The sequence below is a fragment of the Camellia sinensis genome, chromosome 6 (genome assembly GCF_055761805.1).
Source record: "Camellia sinensis isolate YWXY chromosome 6, ASM5576180v1, whole genome shotgun sequence".
Taxonomy (NCBI): domain Eukaryota; kingdom Viridiplantae; phylum Streptophyta; class Magnoliopsida; order Ericales; family Theaceae; genus Camellia; species Camellia sinensis.
In genome coordinates this window covers 150,911,692-150,930,154 of record NC_138966.1, presented here as the reverse complement: position 1 = coordinate 150,930,154, position 18,463 = coordinate 150,911,692, and the positions used below count along the sequence as shown (strand labels likewise).

Below are 18,463 nucleotides of genomic sequence, written 5' to 3'. Positions count from 1 at the left end.
TGCAAAGTAGAAAAGAAAGGGGTTAAGCACAGATCATTGGACCGTGCTACAAAATAAAAGTAAAAAAATAGGAGCCCTACTTCGGCTATGTGGATACTACAGGTTCTAACTCGGTTTCTGCAAAGGTGATTGGTAGCTCGGTTTGAGCAGGGATTTTATTAGTTCGGGCTTGGCAAGCGTCTCGATATCTCGATTGTGGAAATGGTTTTGTTTGACCGGTTGATCGTCTAGGGGCAGCTTTTTGAGTTCAATCTAAAAAACTAAGAAAGCCGGTTTAGTCCCACAGGCCTAGATCGGTTGGAGTTCAGGTATCTCAATATACTAAGTGCAAACCTAGTTCGGTTGGTTACCTCGGCTAAGGTCTATCAAGAAGTGGTTTGACTTATTCAAAGCTACTGGTGTAAACATGAAGTGTTAGTCCGGTTGTAAGCTGACTAGACTTTTACCTAGCTTAAACAGTATCCTAGTTCGGTTACATCATGATTTTGGATCAAAAACCAGTTTTCTACAGGATATTTCATATACTCATGGGTTCTATGGTTAAATTTTTTCCAGAAAAGTACAGAGCAAAGCAAAATAGAAATATATGTTTTGCAAAAACACAGAAAACAAAATACGAAAACAAAGTAGATGTACAGTGCTTACCTAATGAAGAGGCAGGAGTTGGAGGGAGACTGTCAGTTATGAAGAACATGAGCTCAGAAGATTGAAGAAGCAGTAGAGGCACAGAGAGGGCAAAATTGCAAAGAGTGTCAAAATGAAGAAGCAATGGAGGCTCAGATAAGGAACAATTACAAAATATGGCAAAATGAAGAGACTCGTTTTAGGTAAAGGGAAAAAGGCGGGACTGTTCAAATTTCACGAAATACGAAGACGGCATGACAGCCGTCCTCAGTCAATCAGTGCGTGCCATGTGTCCTGGGAAGGAGAAACGATTCAGTTGCTGTGATTGAAGAGACGTTTTGACCGGACAAGCAGAGCCCAGTGTGAAATTAGCTCGGCTGGAAAGGCTAAAGGGTTTTTTAGCTCGGCTGGAAAGGCTTAAAAAACATCAGCTTGGCTGATAGACAGGTAATCCCTATTATGCTGCGCAGATGGAATTAAGGGGCAATTGAGAGGGTAATTTTTGTAAAAATTGGGCCGAGCTGGGAGATGGTCATTATGGCCCACAATACGACAGGCTGAGTAAAATGGCCGTAAAGTTACTCCGGTTCAAGAGAGGTACAAAATTACTCCGGCCCAAGATAAATGTGATGTTACTCCGGTTCGGAACAACTTAGAGTTAGGCTGGTCTCAGAGTTAGCCCGGTCATGGCATATTGTGGTTAGAACGGTCAGAAACTTGCTACTCGGTAGCTCGGTCTAAACGCACCATGGTTCGTGCATGAGAGAGCCGAGATAAGGTGTAGCAAAAGGAAGAATCGAACTAAGGATGGACCGGCCTATTCTGCGGCTCAGCATAGCCATGATTACTTCGGTCATGTTGGAGTTCGGCCATGGTAAAAACCATCTCACTTGGTTTACGCAGTGAGGGGGGTGTTGAAGGATAAGCATTATCTTTCAGGAGTATGAATCCTAGGAGGACTCTGCATGAAGGAGTAGAAGTTCTACTAGGGTTATGCCACACGAAACCTATAAAAGCTCACAAACATCACCTTTGAAGAGGTAACACACAACTTTGCCTTTTGAATACACGGAGTTTTTGTCTATTTGTCAAGCTTACTGACTTAGGCATCGGAGAGGTTTCCGGCACACACCCGCCGGCTAGCTCACGTTTGTGTTTTCAGGTAATAAAGCAACGACATACAGAGGAGCGCAGATTTGATCAACAGGATTATACGAGAAAATTTATTTCTTTCCCGTACAATATATATCTATGTATGTGTTTGTTTGTGTGTCTATGCATATAATTCGTTTTGGGCCATTCATGGAGTAGGAATTGTAAATGTCTCTATAAATTATGGCGATTGATACATTATCTTTAAATCCTTTTAGGCCTAGTTCTTTTATTTGCTTTTCCGGCTTTTAAGTATTTTACGTTTTATTTAAATCATAAATTTTGATAAAAATTTATAAAAAAAATGAAAATAGAAAAAAAAATAATTTATATTTCATTCACATTATTCTTATATTTTTTTCTTATCATTTTTAAATTTTTATTTAAATTCATAATTCAAAAACAATCTTAAAATCTCCACTTAAAAGAGTCTCGTGAGACGTTTTGTATTCAAATCTATTTATGGTTATATTATTTGGTTTAGGAAATGTTTATGAGACCAGAAAAAGCATTCAAAATTTGTTCCAAATTTCATATCCACCGTGTAGATTTTATATGTGTTATGAGGTATTTTAAAAATAAATTTGAGTTATTGATTAAAAATTATGAATAAATTTATAGTTTTTTTTTTTTAATTTTTTTCGAAGGTATGTAAGGCTGTTTAATTAATTATTGGAGTGGCAGACCATCGAGCTAGTAAGGGTGTGTTTGGTAACGTTTACGTTTTCAGTTTATATTTACAAAAATTTTATAAACTGGTTTTTGTTTATTTTTAGAAAAACATAAACTACAAACGCGTTTGGTAATTGATAAAATGTTTAAAAAATTTTAAAAATATAAAAAAGAGTGAAAAATGGCAAGTGGTGGCAAGTGGCGGCGAAAGACGGTGGTGGAAAGTGGTGACGGTGGGTGGTGGGTAGTTGGTGGTGGGTGACGGTGGCAGGTGGTGGGTGGTAGCGAGTAGGTGGTGGCGGTGGCGGTGGCGGTGGCGGGTGGTGGGTGGTGGTGGCAGGTGGGTGGCGGATGGCGGGTGGTGGTGGGTGGTGGCGGGTAAGTGGTGGTGGTGGCGGGTAGGTGGTAGGTGGTGGTAGTGGGTGGGTGGGTGACGGTGGCGGGTGGTGGGTGGCGGTGGCAGGTGGGTGGCGGATGGCAGGTGGTGGTGGGCGGTGGGTGGTGATGGTGGCGGGTGGTAACGAGTGGGTAGTGGTGGTGGTGGCGGCGGGTGGTGGTGGCAAGTGGGTGGCGGATGGCCGGTGGTGGTGGGTGGGGGCGGGTGGTGGTGGTGGTGGTGGTGGGTGGGTGGGTGGGTGACAGTGGCGGGTGGTAGGTGGTAGCGAGTGGGTGGTGGTGAGTAGTGGTGGTAGGTAGGTGGCGGGTGGGTGATGGTGGTGGTGGTGGTGGGTGGCGGGTGGTGGTGATGGCGGGTGGGTGGGTGACAGGTGGTTGGTGGTGGTGGGTGGCTGGTGGTAACAGGTGGTCGATGATTGAAGTGATGTGTTAGAGAGGTGATGTGACTTAAATAAGATAATGTGACTTAAATAAGATAGTAACTTTTTAACTTTTTATCTTTTTTCAATCATGCCAAACTTAACCTAAATGTCATTAATAGACATCATTTTCACTCCAAGGAGAAGCTCTGACATGTCGTTGGTCCTGCATTTTGGCTCAAGATTATAGTCCATCAATCAAATGGTAATTGAGGGGATAACTAACTGTTGAAAAAAAAAAAAAAAAAATTAAAGATCATGAAATTGTTTTTATAAAAATAATTATAAAAGATTTATGATTCTTGAATTATCTTGATTAGTGTGTGATACTTTTTATTCTATGTGTAATTCAAGGGTCACAAAACTTTTATGATTATTTGCATGAAAGGTTTTTCATGATACCTAGCATTGTTGAATCTGTTATTCGTGTGTTTCTGGGGTCTCCCTTCGTGAGAATGTGGTGCAATTTTTAAATTAATAGTCTTATAATTTAGGGTTTGTGTCACTTTAGTTTCTGACTTTTCAATTGTGATACACTTGACCTTGAATTTTGAATCTTGCTCCAAATAAGGACAATTGAATATACTATTGTTTAATTTCAAAGATAAAATCGTCAATTTGATAAAATATAAACTAATTTAACAAAAATAAATGTCCAAAAAATATTTTAAATTTTTTTAAAAATTATTTCTACCCACCAAAAATAAAATTATGTAAAATTGATAAAAATTAATAAAAATTACATGATTAATTTAAAAAAATTAATTTTATATGATTATCATCCAAATATATAATAAAAATTAATTTGGTAAAAAAATAAATAAATGTCTAAAAGATTTATCAATTTTATATAATTTTATCTTTTGTAGCTAAAAATAATTTTTTAGTATTTATTTTTGTTAAATTAATTTATATTTTATCAAATTGAAGATTTTGCCCTTGAAAAATCTAATAGTATCTACAATTGTCTTTATTTGGATCAAAATTTAAAATTCAAGATCAAATGTATTACAATTGAAAAGTTAAGAACCAAAATGATACAAGACCCAAACTATAGGAACTATTAGTGTAATTCACCCTTTTTTGATGGAGTCTTAAAACTTCAATCAAGGTGACTCATTGGATTGTCGATACTTGTTTTCAGACTATCTTTAGACTGGATGACCAATCCCCTACTGCTTTATCGAGTTTGATTAGTATTTCTGCATAATTTCTGTTTGTTTCTCTTGTGTTCCAAATTTCTTTGATAAAAAAAATATGTATATATAAATATATGTCAGTTAAATTTAAATTAGTTATATAATAACAGAGAGAAGATAAAAGAAGGAAAAAAAAAGTCAGGGGGCATTAAAGTAGTTTCACATGCTTTTATTAACAGTCATCCGTTTTAAATGGCAGGAGTAAAGTGTTCTAAAATTATAGGAAGTAAAATGAAAATGAGAAACTATTAGTCAAAATTTTCTTAAACAAAAATAAATAAATAAATAAAACCACTTTTCTGGTCCCTAGCCTAGATTTTCTAATAATTTATTTGCGAGTTTGATTTTTTAGCTTAATTAGTTTTATTGTTTTCACTTTTAGTAATTTTTCAAAATTATAACATTTTAAAAAAAATAGTTCTATCTTGATTAAACAATTTTGAAAATAAAAAAAATTAAATAATTGAAAAATCTCCATAAAGATTAAAATAAACCTTTTTTTTGTGTGTGTCGAATAAGCCTGGAAAATCTTTAATGAATATTTTTCAAAATATTTATTTCTTTACTATTTAAGGTTGACCAGCTCTAGATCTAAAATGTTAAAAATTATAACATCATTTAAAACAATTTTTACTAAAATTGTTATAAAAAAAAAACCAGCAACTTATAAGGTGGCCAATGGTAGTCACCATAATAGCAAAAGTGGGTTGTGACCCTGATATTTATTTAGATTAATTACACTTTTTATTTGTATAGTTGATTTAAATTTAAATAATTTGATCTCTATATTTTAAGATTTAATTTAGTTCTTCTATTTAAATTTTTATTTATGTTTTACCTATAAACCTTAAAACTCCGTTTGTTTAGAAAGAAATAGATGGTAGAAAATAAAAATAGTAGAAAGCGAAGTAAAAGAAACACAAAAGAAATGAAAGTTTATTTTCCTGTACGCATTTGAATATGTTAATATAATTGTTATAATTGTTAATTGAATAGCTTTAGCTTTAGTATATAAATTGTATAGCTTTAGCTTTATTCCTTTTTTTGCTTTCGGTGATAGTGGGTCTTTGTTTGGTATCCAATGTTCCATTCTTCTCTCTATAAAGAGAGAGTTCCTTCTCTTTGTAATAATAACATACAATACAGAAACAATACATCAATCTTGTAATATACACAAATCAATAATAATACATCAATTTATCTTACATGGTATCAGAGCTATAAGATTTAGGCCTATACTCTTTTCTTTCCGGCGGGCAGCCGGCCGGCCACCTTGCCTTCGCTGCCCGCTGGAGTTTTTCAACACCTCCACAGAGTATGGCTCAATTCCAAGCTTACTTCCATCAAACACAGCCGAGCTACCAACACTCACCGACTCACATCGAGGATCGAAGAAATCATCCACCACCGCCACCACAGAACCTCCATCTCTGTCCTCACCACAGAACCTCCATCTCCATGGAAGAAGATCCAAGGCCACTTCATCAAATTTGGAGAGAAATCCAAGGACTCAACAACTGGGAAGGCCTTTTAGACCCCATGCATTCTCATCTCCGCCGTGAAATCATCCGATACGGCGAGTTCGCTCAAGCCTGTTACGATTCCTTCGACTTCGATCCTCACTCAAAGTACTGCGGAACATGCAAATACCCCGGACGCCATTTCTTTGAAAAGCTCGACATGGCTGATCGAGGCTACCACATGAGCCCATACTTATACGCAACCTCAAACATCAATCTTCCGAATTTCTTCCAGAAATCGAAGATGAGCAGAGTTTGGAGTCAGCACGCCAATTGGATGGGCTACATCGCTGTCGCCACTGACGATGCCGAGGTCCACCGCCTCGGCCGCCGAGACATCGTGGTGGCGTGGCGTGGCACCGGCACCAGCCTCGAATGGATCCAGGTCTTGAAAGATTTTTACGCCCAGCTCATTTTCACGACGACCCTTCAATCAAAATCCAATCCGGGTTCTACGATCTATATACCCCATAAACTGTCTTCTACATCGGTCTGACACGACCACACAGTGTCTGCTACACCGGTCCGACATGACCCCGTAAACTGTCTGCTACAACGGTCCGACACGACCATACAGTGTCACAATCTTCTACAACGGTCCGACATGACCCCGTAAACTGTCCTGCTACATCGGTCCGACATGACCCCGTAAACTGTCTTCTACAACGGTCCGACATGACCCCATAAACTGTCCCGACATTGATTCCGGTCAGCTTCTACATCGGTCCGACATGACCCCATAAACTGTCTTCTCCAACGGTCCGACATGACCCCATAAACTGTCTTCTACATCGGTCTGACACGACCACACAGTGTCTGCTACAACGGTCCGACATGACCCCGTAAACTGTCTGCTACAACGGTCCGACACGACCATACAGTGTCTCCTATCCCATTTTTAATTGTCAGCTTATTTTTCTGTTTTGTTACTCTCTCCAAACTCAAGTTGGCTAGTACCTATCCTCCTTGAGTTTGAGGGGGGCTGTTAATATAATTGTTATAATTGTTAATTGAATAGCTTTAGCTTTAGTATATAAATTGTATAGCTTTAGCTTTATTCCTTTTTTTGCTTTCGGTGATAGTGGGTCTTTGTTTGGTATCCAATGTTCCATTCTTCTCTCTATAAAGAGAGAGTTCCTTCTCTTTGTAATAATAACATACAATACAGAAACAATACATCAATCTTGTAATATACACAAATCAATAATAATACATCAATTTATCTTACAGAATAGATGAAAAATTTTATAAAAAAAATAATGAAAAAAATATAATCACTACATAAGAGGAAGTTGTGGGAGAGAAACATGGGTAAAAATAAATAAACAAAATAAACTTTGTCAAGATTTATGGGGAAAAAAAGTTTCTCTATATATTTTGCAAGAAATTATTAACCTAATTAACAAGCCAATTTGAATTATATATATATATAAAAAAATTAGTTTTCATTATTTTTTAGAACTTACTATAAATAAACACATAATTTTTTTTCTTTCTCTCTCCTGTCTTATCTAATTAACCAAATTAAACCTGAAAGACCAACAAATGTCTCAAAATTAATTATAACTTCGTTTGCATTCTTCCATGAATTCCTGTGAACCTTGTCATCCCCTTACAGTAAGCTTTAACACTTTGGCCATGTTCGGGAATATGTTATTTTTGTAATTTTTTAATTTTTTAACTAGAATATGAGATAAAAAATTAATTAGCTTGCTTGGTTGTGTTTTTTCAAAAATACTTTTCAGAAAATTCTACTTTCTTGTTTTCCGTATTTTTTTTGTTTTTATTGAATTTTTTTAATAGTTTAAGCAATTTGTTTTACTTTTTAGATATACCTAACATAAATATACCTAAAAAGTAAAAATTTTGTGAAAAAAACCTTTCAAAAATTCACTAAATACTAAAAATACAAAAAAATACGAGAATTCAGAACATTTTTTATATTTTTATGTATTTATTAAAATTTTAAAATGTTTTTTTACAAATTTTTTATTTTTTAGATACATCTAAGTAAAGTACATCTAAAAAGTCAAAAAAATATTTAAAATTTTAAAAATATTCACTAAAAACAAAAAAATACGAAAACCAAAAAACTAAGTTTTCAAAAAACTTAATCCAAAAAACTCAAACCAAACACACTAAGGCCAAGTTTGGGAAGACTAAATAAGTGTACTTTTTGACTTTTTTTGTATTATGTGTAGAAAAAGTAGAGAGAAGATGTTGATTGATGTGACCCAAAAAAGATAAAAAGATGAAATAAGTGCACTTTTTTTTGTTAGCCAAACTTGACCTAAATATATTTGTAGTGATTTTTTAATTTTTTATAAAAAAAAATGTAAAAAAAAGAAAAAAATAATCTTTAACTTTTATATATATATATATATATATTATAGACTTTTTAATTTTTTTTAATTTTTAAATTAAAATTGTTACACGTGAGATCTCCATAACACAAAAAAGTAAGAAAAGTCAGGTCGATTTGTTTGGACCTTTTTTGTCCCATTCGGAAATCTTTTTCACAATAAGAAAGATTTAAGGAAATCCTTTTTATTTGTACCTAAGATAAAGCGGAAGGCGTTTTTGGCGTGGATCCATTCAACTCGTTTCGAGTTAAAAAATTTAAAAAAATAATGCTTGGTTTTCCTTTTTAAAAAATACTTTTCAAAAAATTTTATTTTTTTATTTTTTGTATTTCTTTGTTTTTACTGATTTTTTTAATATTTTAAACAATTTTTAAATATTTTAGACATACCTAACTCAGATATATCTAAAAAGTAAAAATTTTGTGAAGAAAACCTTTTAAAAATTCACTAAATATCCAAAATATAAAAAAAAAATACGAGAATTCAGTATATTTTTTTATATTTTTATGTATTTATTAATTGTTTAAAATGTTTTTTTGCAAATTTTTTATTTTTTAGATACATCTAATTAAGGTGCATCTAAAAAGTAAAAAAATATTTAAAATTTTAAAAATATTCACTAAAAACAAAAAAATACGAAAACTAAAAAACTTAGGCCTTGTTTGGTTTGTATTTGAAAAACATGTTTTGAGATAAAAAGTACGAAAATTTGTTTGGTTTGGTTTTTTTTCAAAAGATGCTTTAAAAAATTATTTTGAGAGAGAGTTTTAAAAAAAGTGATTGATTTGATGTGTATGAGAGAGATTTGTTTGGAAAATTTGTAAACCAAACAAGTTTTGAAAAAAAATTTTAGAAAAATTTGTTTAGTTTGATTACATTTGAAAACTTATTTGTAGAGAATTTTTTCCAAATTTTTTTAAGAAACATAAAGCAAACAGGACCTTAATTTTTAAAAAATTTAACTCAAAAAATTCAAACCAAACACACTAATTATTGTTCTCGTCTTTAAGGAGTTTTTTTTTTTGGGTTGTCAATTCGATCACCATGGAAGTTAGTTTACGATGTAGCTCGGTCGGCTCTTAACTAAATTAAAATTAAATTTAAAATACAAAAACTAAATTATTTAATTTAAATAATAAAATTTAATTCAAATTTAAAAATATATATATAACTAAACTTATTTATTTATATCTATATTTAGGAGTTATTTGAAATTATCTAAATAAATATATTTTTAACATTTTATGAAAAAAATAAAAAAAAAATAATATGGCACAAAAAACGTAAAAAAATGTGTTTATTTAACACAGCTCAAATAAGTTCTTAGTCTCCCTATGCATTCAAAGTTTGTGCGGTCTTATAGACTCATTTTAAAGTTGGATTTGATAATTCGAACTGTTCACATTTTAGAGTATATTAAGTAAAATATATTTATAAAATTAAATTAATCGGATATTGTTAATCTTTTCATCTACTCACATTTATATTTATAAAAATAAATGATATTATAATTTAAAATATTAAAATAAATATAAATATAAATAAATAAAAAAATTACTAACTATATCTGATTAATTTAATTTTTTTATAAATATATTATACTTAATATATTCTAAAATAAAAACAGTTCAAGCAATTAAATCAAATTTCAAAATAAACTCATAAAATCACACAATAATACTTGCGGCGCAGGGTGGACAGCAGGCATACCAGATTCGTTTGGATCTGGGTGCACAGCGTAGTTCTATCTCTGCAACTACTGCTACTTAGGGATCTGGGATGCACAGCATGGTTCTATCTCTGCAACTACTACTATTTTTAATTTCTCTGCCTCATGTTTCACGCTTGTTTCCATCTTTCGTCGTGTAGTTAGTAATCAGGGATGAATTTATGTTGGGACCATGGTTCACTGTGCCCTCCCCTCAATTTTAGATTTTTTTTCTTAATTTTAATTTTAATTTTAATTTTTTTACACATATATATATAAGTAAAATGATTAATAAATAAAAAATTTATATAAAAATAATATTAGAATGATATCTTAATGATATTTTTTTAATTATAAAAATAATTATGATTATTTTGATTTAAAATGAAGGGATCATAGCAAGTCACATAATTTTTTTGTCCATCAATAATAATTACAAGTATGAGAAATATTTTTTATCAGTAAATAGACTTTTAGTTCATAATAATTAGAAAATAAACAAAGTTTAACATAACTAGTATACCAAACCCACCAAGTCTAAGCCCAACAACGAAATAAATCATCACCACAAAAAGTATTAAACTTTTCTCCATAGGAATTGAATTCAAGACTTTACACCATAAAAAGTGTTACACAATCACTATTAAACTTTTCTCCATAGGAATTGAATTCAAGACTTTACACCATAAAAGTGTTACATAATCAGTGCACCAATGTCCTGATTAAGAGGTCACATAATTACGTATAGAAATTTCGTAAAAAAAATTCAATGCAACAACAATACCACATTATCACTGATACACAAGATATAAAAGTTGCTAGATTGATAATCACATTTAACAAGTGAGGTTCACCTTCAAGGTGTTGATTTACTACTGTTTAGTGATGCTACATGTCAATGAAAACTTGATAGTATTGTTATATTGAATTTTTCTCAAATTTTGTACCCAAAAAAAAAATTATATGTATATTATTATATAATAAAACTTATATATATATATATATATATATATATATATATATTGTATTACCTATAATACACTTAGTTACAAATTATTATTTTATTGTTATTGATTATTGACAAACAATTTCAAAGTTGTAATTAATAGGTGTTCCATTTGAATTAATTTCCTAGCGCCACTGCTATTAATTGTCAGGTGTTTTCCGAGTCTATTATTTGGCATTATTTATGTGATGGTTCAAATTAATGACATAGTGAAAAAATTTTGATTCAAGTAATTGACTGATAAGAGATAATCCACTTAGAAAAATCTTACTACAATTAAGTTACACTATTATTGTACGCATTCATACTCAATTAACAAATACTTTACTTATAAAATTAAATCTTACAACTCTTTTTTTTTTTTTTTGTTAATTGAGTATGAATGCGTACAATAATAGTGTAATTTAATTGTATTATCCTGTATAAAAATAAAAATAAAAATTTTCAAGTTGTCTCTTTATTTATTTCTCTTTCTCTTTCCCTTTTCCAGCATACTGTAACCTCACTTTTTGATATTTTCATTTTTAATTGTGATAATTAACTTTTTACAATTTTAAGTTAAGTTGTAATTTTACTTTTCTATCCATCTACCATTAATAAAGTTGGAAAAACTTATTATGTGAATCAAACGTGACATTTTTATTTCAACTTCATTAACACTTTTATGTTTTCATCAAAATCTCATTTTAGTATTCGCATTAAGTAAAATCTCACTAAGGTCACTGTCACTTTCAAATTTTCGTCAACCTCATTAACATTAAACAATTGAAGAATGACATTGCAACTTAATTTAAAATATAAAGAGAGAATTGTCAAAATTGAAAGTGAAGCGATCGAAAAAAGATTATAGTGAAAGTGTAGGGATGCTAAGTGAGAAATTACATGTGTGGTTTTAATTACAAATTTATGGAAAAAAAAATGTATAATTTTATATTTTAATATTTATAAAATTTATTGCTAATTTAAAAATATTTTCTAAACATTGACATTTTCCTCTTTTTTTTTTTTCAAATTTATTAATTAATGATCAGGGTGTGTACATAGCGTAGAGTTTTCCTATATATACATGCCTTTCGCTAACTTGTAACTAGAACAAAGGAAATCACAAAAAAAGAAAAAAAAAATGAAGGTTGTGGTGACATCAAGGCAAACCATCAAACCATCCAGCCCAACACCCCAACACCTTTGCCAATTGAAGCTTTCATTTCTTGATCAAATACAACAACCACACTTTGTTCCTTTTATCTACTTCTATGCATCATCCAATTCCGGGCTTAACAAAGCCACAAATGATAGAAGAAGAAGTGAGAAACTAAAGAAGTCTCTTTCTGAGACACTATCATGGTTCTACCCACTAGCTGGTCGTGTTAAAGACAATCTCTTTTTTGATTGCAACGATCAGGGTGTCCCTTTCTTTGAAGCCCAAGTCCAATCTAGTCTCGACCATGTTGTTGGGCAAAGCAATTCCGACTCCCAACTCAATTACTTGTTTCCATATCCTGATTTTGATGATGCTGGGGATCTACTTTTAGCTGTCCAACTCAACTTCTTCGACTGCGGTGGCATGGCTATTGGTGAGGACCTGTTTTGTATCATTTATAAGTTGACTTTTATTATGATAATTGCTTTTTTTTTTTAAAGATTATTAACTTCGAAAAAGTCTAACATAAATTGTGTGGGATAACTTTTAATGATTTATGAAAAAAAAAAAAATTAAACATGTTTGATGCAATAAGCTGTTATATAACTTTTTCTTTTTTGTTGTGTAAATATGTAGAATAATCTCGAAAATTATAATTACGACAAAAGATATAGCATTTTTTTTTATGTCCATGCATATTTGAGAGTCCCAAAAAATTGTAAAAACTAGAAATTGTAGTTTAAAAAAATCTCACTTTTTTGAGAGGCCCAGTAAGTTAATTCAAAATTGTAATCAAACAGCATTAGTTTGTTTTCAAACAAATGTTAAATAAGCTAACTTAGCCTATTTTGGAAAGTATCTTTTTTTTTAACTTATTGTCTTATTATGAAAAAAGTGTAAAAATAAAAAAAAAATATAATCTAAATAAGTTAATAAGTTAATAATAACAAATTTTTTTTTTTTTTTTTTTTTTTTTTTGTGCCTTCTCTCAAAAATGCTACAGGCCCAGAATACTTTTGGATTAAAGAATCCAGTTTAGCCCGTTTTGAGTTTTTTTTTTTTTTTAGATAATAGCCCGTTTTGGGTTTAGTAAGGCAAAAATTGCCAATCAATCTGAGACCCCAAAAAAAAAAAGAAAAGAAAAATGGTTCATTTGATTACATGTCTTTAAAAATAATTGATGTTTGGACTGTGTAGCTCATAGTACTACTATTTAAATCACGTCGTTTTTTTTTAACCAACTATCCCATTTTTTCCAGACAAGTTAGAAATACTAAAAACTAAACAATCTAGATCAACAAAGCAAATCCGAAATGTGCTAAATTGGATCTACAATCCATTGAGTAGAGGGAAGCCACAAATCCTTAGTCTTCGTTTGTTTTCCATTGTAAGACTTCGGAGTGGACTTCTAGTGAAAAACAATAACAATAGTATCATATTTATTTTGCAAAGTGAACGCCGAATTTGTAGTCTGAAACGGACTATGAAAAACCTTGGTGAGTGGATTACTAGTCCGGATTGGGAGATAGTATTAAAAATAGTCTGTTTGGCTTAGGATGTTACCGATCGTCCGGAACGATGTTTGGCAGGTCAACTGGCCAAGTGCAATTTTATTTTTTTAATATTTTTTTTCCATGTTAAGTAGCACATTTTGAACATTAATGTTTAATGTTTTTGTATTTTTTATTAAGTAAAAACCATGATTTTATTTATTTTATATAAAAATAATTTAACAATCTCCACATTAACAAGTATCATCAAAGCAAATACAATTTTACTTAATTCCCTTACTAACAATCCCCTCATTATAAATTTTCTCCAATCTTCTTCTAAAAACAAACGGGACTTTATTGTCAATATTTTATTATTATGGTAAATGCAATAGTTTAATAGTTAATTTTTTAGATAAATTATAGGCACCTTCTTGAGATTCGTACCATTACACTCGTCTCTCCTCTTTTTTAAAAAAATTTACGCTGACCTCCCCTATGATTAATCACGTTAATAGAATGGTTAGTTTAGTAATTTTAATATTCAAAGATATTTTTGTTGATAATCATTGAATGTGCAATTTGTTTTGGGGGGGAGGGGAGACTAGTCTAATTGTCAAAAATTTCAAAAGAAGTGAGTGTAATTTATCCTAATTTTTTTGATCCGCATTGTTTAATAGTTATGATGGTTGTGAACTTTACACAAATAGAGATTTTTTGAGATGCACTAAAAAAATATGCTTATTTATATTTTTATTTTTTTAAGTCATATTATTTCTTTAATTTTTTATATATCTTTTTATAAAAAATTAATAAATATATTTATTTAAATCATTTCAAATAACCCATCAGTAATTGGGGAGGATCAAATTTCCTCCCTATTTCTTAGAACATAGGCTTGATGATAGCCTTTGAACTCTCAACTTTCACTCTGTGTCAAATTTCCAAATAATCTCTCGGTAGTTGGTGTTTGGTAAGTGTTTTATTTTTTTGTTTATTTATTTATTTATTTATTTTTTTGCTAAAAAAACACTAAAAGACAAAATTTGTTAGAAAAGTAAAAAAAAAAAAAAAATTTAGACAAAATGTTACATTAAACTCATAATTATTTTATTTTTTCTTTCACAAACATCACATTCAACCATAAAAAAACCTAACTATCTTTTCAAACATAAAAATTTTAATCTCCTCAAATAATCAAAAACTAAAAAAACTTATTAAAATAATAACTTTCCAAACACCCAAAGTCAAGTAGATGCAAAAATCCTATGTAGGAAAAAAGAACTTCAATACAATAGTTTATTACACTACCACATCATCGGTATAACACTAACCATGAAAGCCGCAATAATGGTTGTATCACAGTTAATTTGGAAAGTCTATAAACAAAAATAAAAACAAAACATAAATATATCTACAATTTTAATTTGATGGTGTAACTTTAATCTTTTTTTGTTGTGGATCCACTCTATAAATAAATCTTAGCCTTATATTTTATAGTCTAGGCCAATTTTCTGGGTTTTTATTTTTGGATTTGTGGCCCCACTCATCACCATATAAGTAAATATTCAACAAACACATGGAATGTTATGATAGTGCACTTTACCCTCATCCAAACCGTAATTTTACAAGAATGATTTAATAATATCATTTTTTAAATAAACTCATTTTCTTCTTCTTTTTGGATCCATAAAAGTCAATTTTTAAATTAACATCTATAAGAGTTAGTTTTTCCATCCTGCCTCCAAATTCAACTCTCCCATGGGAAGAATTGAATCTATAACCTCTTGTTTGGGATTAAACTCTTAAGAGAATCATCTTCACAAGTATTTTGTTTAAAAATGAAAAGTCCATATTAAATCATATCATTCCGTATTTGCATTTATATATCATTACTCATTTCTAAATAAAAGAATAAACGACACATATAAAGTAAAGTTTTGGCCTTCATTTTTTCATACATGAATAGTAGTCACTACAAGAAATCAGTTTTTTAGGGACAAATTTATTTCATCTCTAAAAATGTAATATTTGTTGGGAAAAACTTTAGCCAACTAATTTTGCCTGTCACGAAGTTTGTCTCAAATGGTCCGTCTGGAAAAGTCAAAAATTGACTTCTAGAGACAAAAATGTGAAGTTGCAAAAAGTTCTGATTTTGAGACAATCAAAATTTGTCTCTAAAAGCCTATTACACCCTACGACAGACAGAGTATTTGTGGAGACAAAAATTTAATTTTTGAGACAATCCAAATTGGTCTCTAAAAGTTTTAGTTTTTGTTTTTGAGACAAGTGGAACTTGAGTCTAAAAGTTTTAGTTTTCCAGACAACTAAAAGTGGTCTACAAAAGTTATAATGTTTTTTCAAACAATTAAAATTGGTCTTTAAAAGTTTGATAACATACTTTTTTCTTTTTTGCTTTTTGATTTTGTAACAATTACTCTTAAAATACTAGTTTGAACAGAAACTTATATTTCTTACTTGATTTCTCAACAACCGAACAGAGAATATTAAACATATCACCAGACCATCTGTTTATCTCCAAATGAAAATTCAACAACACACACACACACACACACACACACACACAAAAACACCATGTTCATCGCATTCAAAGAGGGTTAATCAAAAGATATTTCAATGACAAAGAAATACCATGCTCTGATTCATTAATACGTAGTATTTGATTGTATATCATAAACTGATAGAGACTTCAAAAGTATCATTTTTAATTTATAAGGCTAGTGCCATAAGCATTGTTTGTAGCATTCAACTATTCAATGAATAGATTGTAAATTGTAATTATATCTACCTACAAAACAGAACAACTCATCCATCACATCTTTTTCTCAAGTACTTCATTGAAATGCCATTTATGAGCTTATGGATACGAATATTTTGCTTTAAAATTAACCTAGCTCTCTTCAATGGCGATTCAAGTATATGATTAATCAGTATTGTTTTCCCTCTTTCAGTCTTTTAGCTCCAGATCTTTTAGCTTCGAAGAATCAAGCTAAGATATGATCAATACGATCGATCGAGATTTAAGAATGAGAGAGAGAGAGAGAGAGAGAGAGAGAGAGAGAGAGAGAGAGAGAGAGAGAGAGAGAGGTGTGGTGAATGAAATGAAATCTCAACTATTGAAGCTCAAACAATGAAAATAAAATAAAATAATGTACGAGTTAGTTTATTGGGGACCAATTAAAGTTGTTGGTAAAAGTTACTAACCTTTTTGCAACCCAATAGCTTTGTCTTTAAAATATAGTAGTATGATTAAATATATTTTTTTAAAAAAATTCTTTCATTTTGTCTTTAAAAGTATAATTTTTACAGACAAATTATTTTTGTCTCTAAAAATTTGCCTCTAAAATTTTAATTTCTTATAGTGAGTAAATAAATCCAAGTACTTCTTTAATCTTCTTCTTCTTCTTCTTCTTCTTTTTTTTCCAACAGGATTATGTACTTCACACAAGATAGCAGATGCATTATCAATAGTTATGTTTATGAAATTCTGGGCAACTGTTAGTCGTGGAGATCATAGCAATTTGGTTTATCCCCAATTCGGTTCAGCCAACATCTTTCCCCCTACACTTAATCCCAATACCAATCACCACAAGCACGGCGTTGGCACTACAAAAAACAAGATCAGTGCAAAGAGTTTCGTGTTTAGCGACTCCGCCATCTGTACTCTTAAAGCCAAATACACCCCCACCACCACCACAGCCACTACTGTCACTGCCAACAACAAAACCATACATAATAATCCAACTCGTGTTGAGGCACTTTCTACTTTTATATGGTGTAGATATAAGGCCGCCACTCGAGGAGAGATGGCATGTGGAGAAGGAATTAGATACCCTGTGATTCAAGGGGTGAACTTGCGCACGAGACTCAATCCACCTTTACCTAATTCATATTATGGTAACCTTAGTCGATTTGCCATAGCAATATTAGCACCACCAGCATTGGAAAAAGGCGCTATAGGAGAAGATCGTGGTAGCTTGGTCACTCAGATGAGAGATGGGATAAGAAAAGTTAACATCGATTATGTAAGGAAACTCCAAGAGGGTGGAGGTATGGGGGGCTTGAATTCCAAGAATGAGGAGGGTGGTAATAAAGGAGGAGAAAAAGGAGGAGAAGGAGGAGATGCAGTGTTTACTCTTGTGTTTTCGAGCATAGCTAGGTTTCCCCTATACAAAACTGATTTCGGATGGGGTAGGCCTGTATGGGTGACATTAGGTGTAGTAAATCTTGATAATATGGTTGTTTTCTTTCCTACTAAATCGGGTGACGGCATAGAAGCATTGATTTGTATGAATAAGGGCGATTTGGCGAAACTTGAAACTGATAAAGAGTTCCTCTCCTTTGTTTCCAATCCTAAATTTCCACTTCTTAGCTCCTTATAAATTTTGTGTAATTTCTTACTGTTACATGATGTTGAGAATATAATATAAATAATAAAGTTGTGCTACTCTCTAATAGAGCATAGCATCTCAGTTTAGTTGTGACGGTGTTTTTTTTTTTTATATGTCTTTCTCTCTCTTTTTGTAATGTTTTATTATCATTAATAAAATATATCTATTTTTTCCTAAATAAAAAAAATGTTCAATCTTAGTTTTCATATTTACTTTTATTGGGTATGATTCAAAGTTCGGTGTTTAACTAAGGGTGCAACTCGGGCTAGTTCGATCGGGTTGGGAGATTGTTCAAGCCCTGTCATGACTCGCTCCCCGTACCCAAGGGTTAAGTATCGTGATGGTCAGTAATTAAGGTTAC

At 31.4% G+C, this 18,463-nt stretch overlaps 1 protein-coding gene across 1 annotated transcript; it reads left to right on the top strand.

Moving 5' to 3' along the window:
* Positions 1 to 12,132: 12,132 nt before the first annotated feature.
* Positions 12,133 to 18,188, top strand: LOC114257803 (stemmadenine O-acetyltransferase). The gene is made up of 2 exons (XM_028197607.2): positions 12,133 to 12,633; positions 17,141 to 18,188. Exons 1-2 carry the CDS (start codon positions 12,183 to 12,185, stop codon positions 18,091 to 18,093), a joined length of 1,404 nt encoding a protein of 467 aa, XP_028053408.2. The 5' UTR covers positions 12,133 to 12,182; the 3' UTR covers positions 18,094 to 18,188.
* The last annotated feature ends 275 nt before the right edge of the window (positions 18,189 to 18,463 follow it).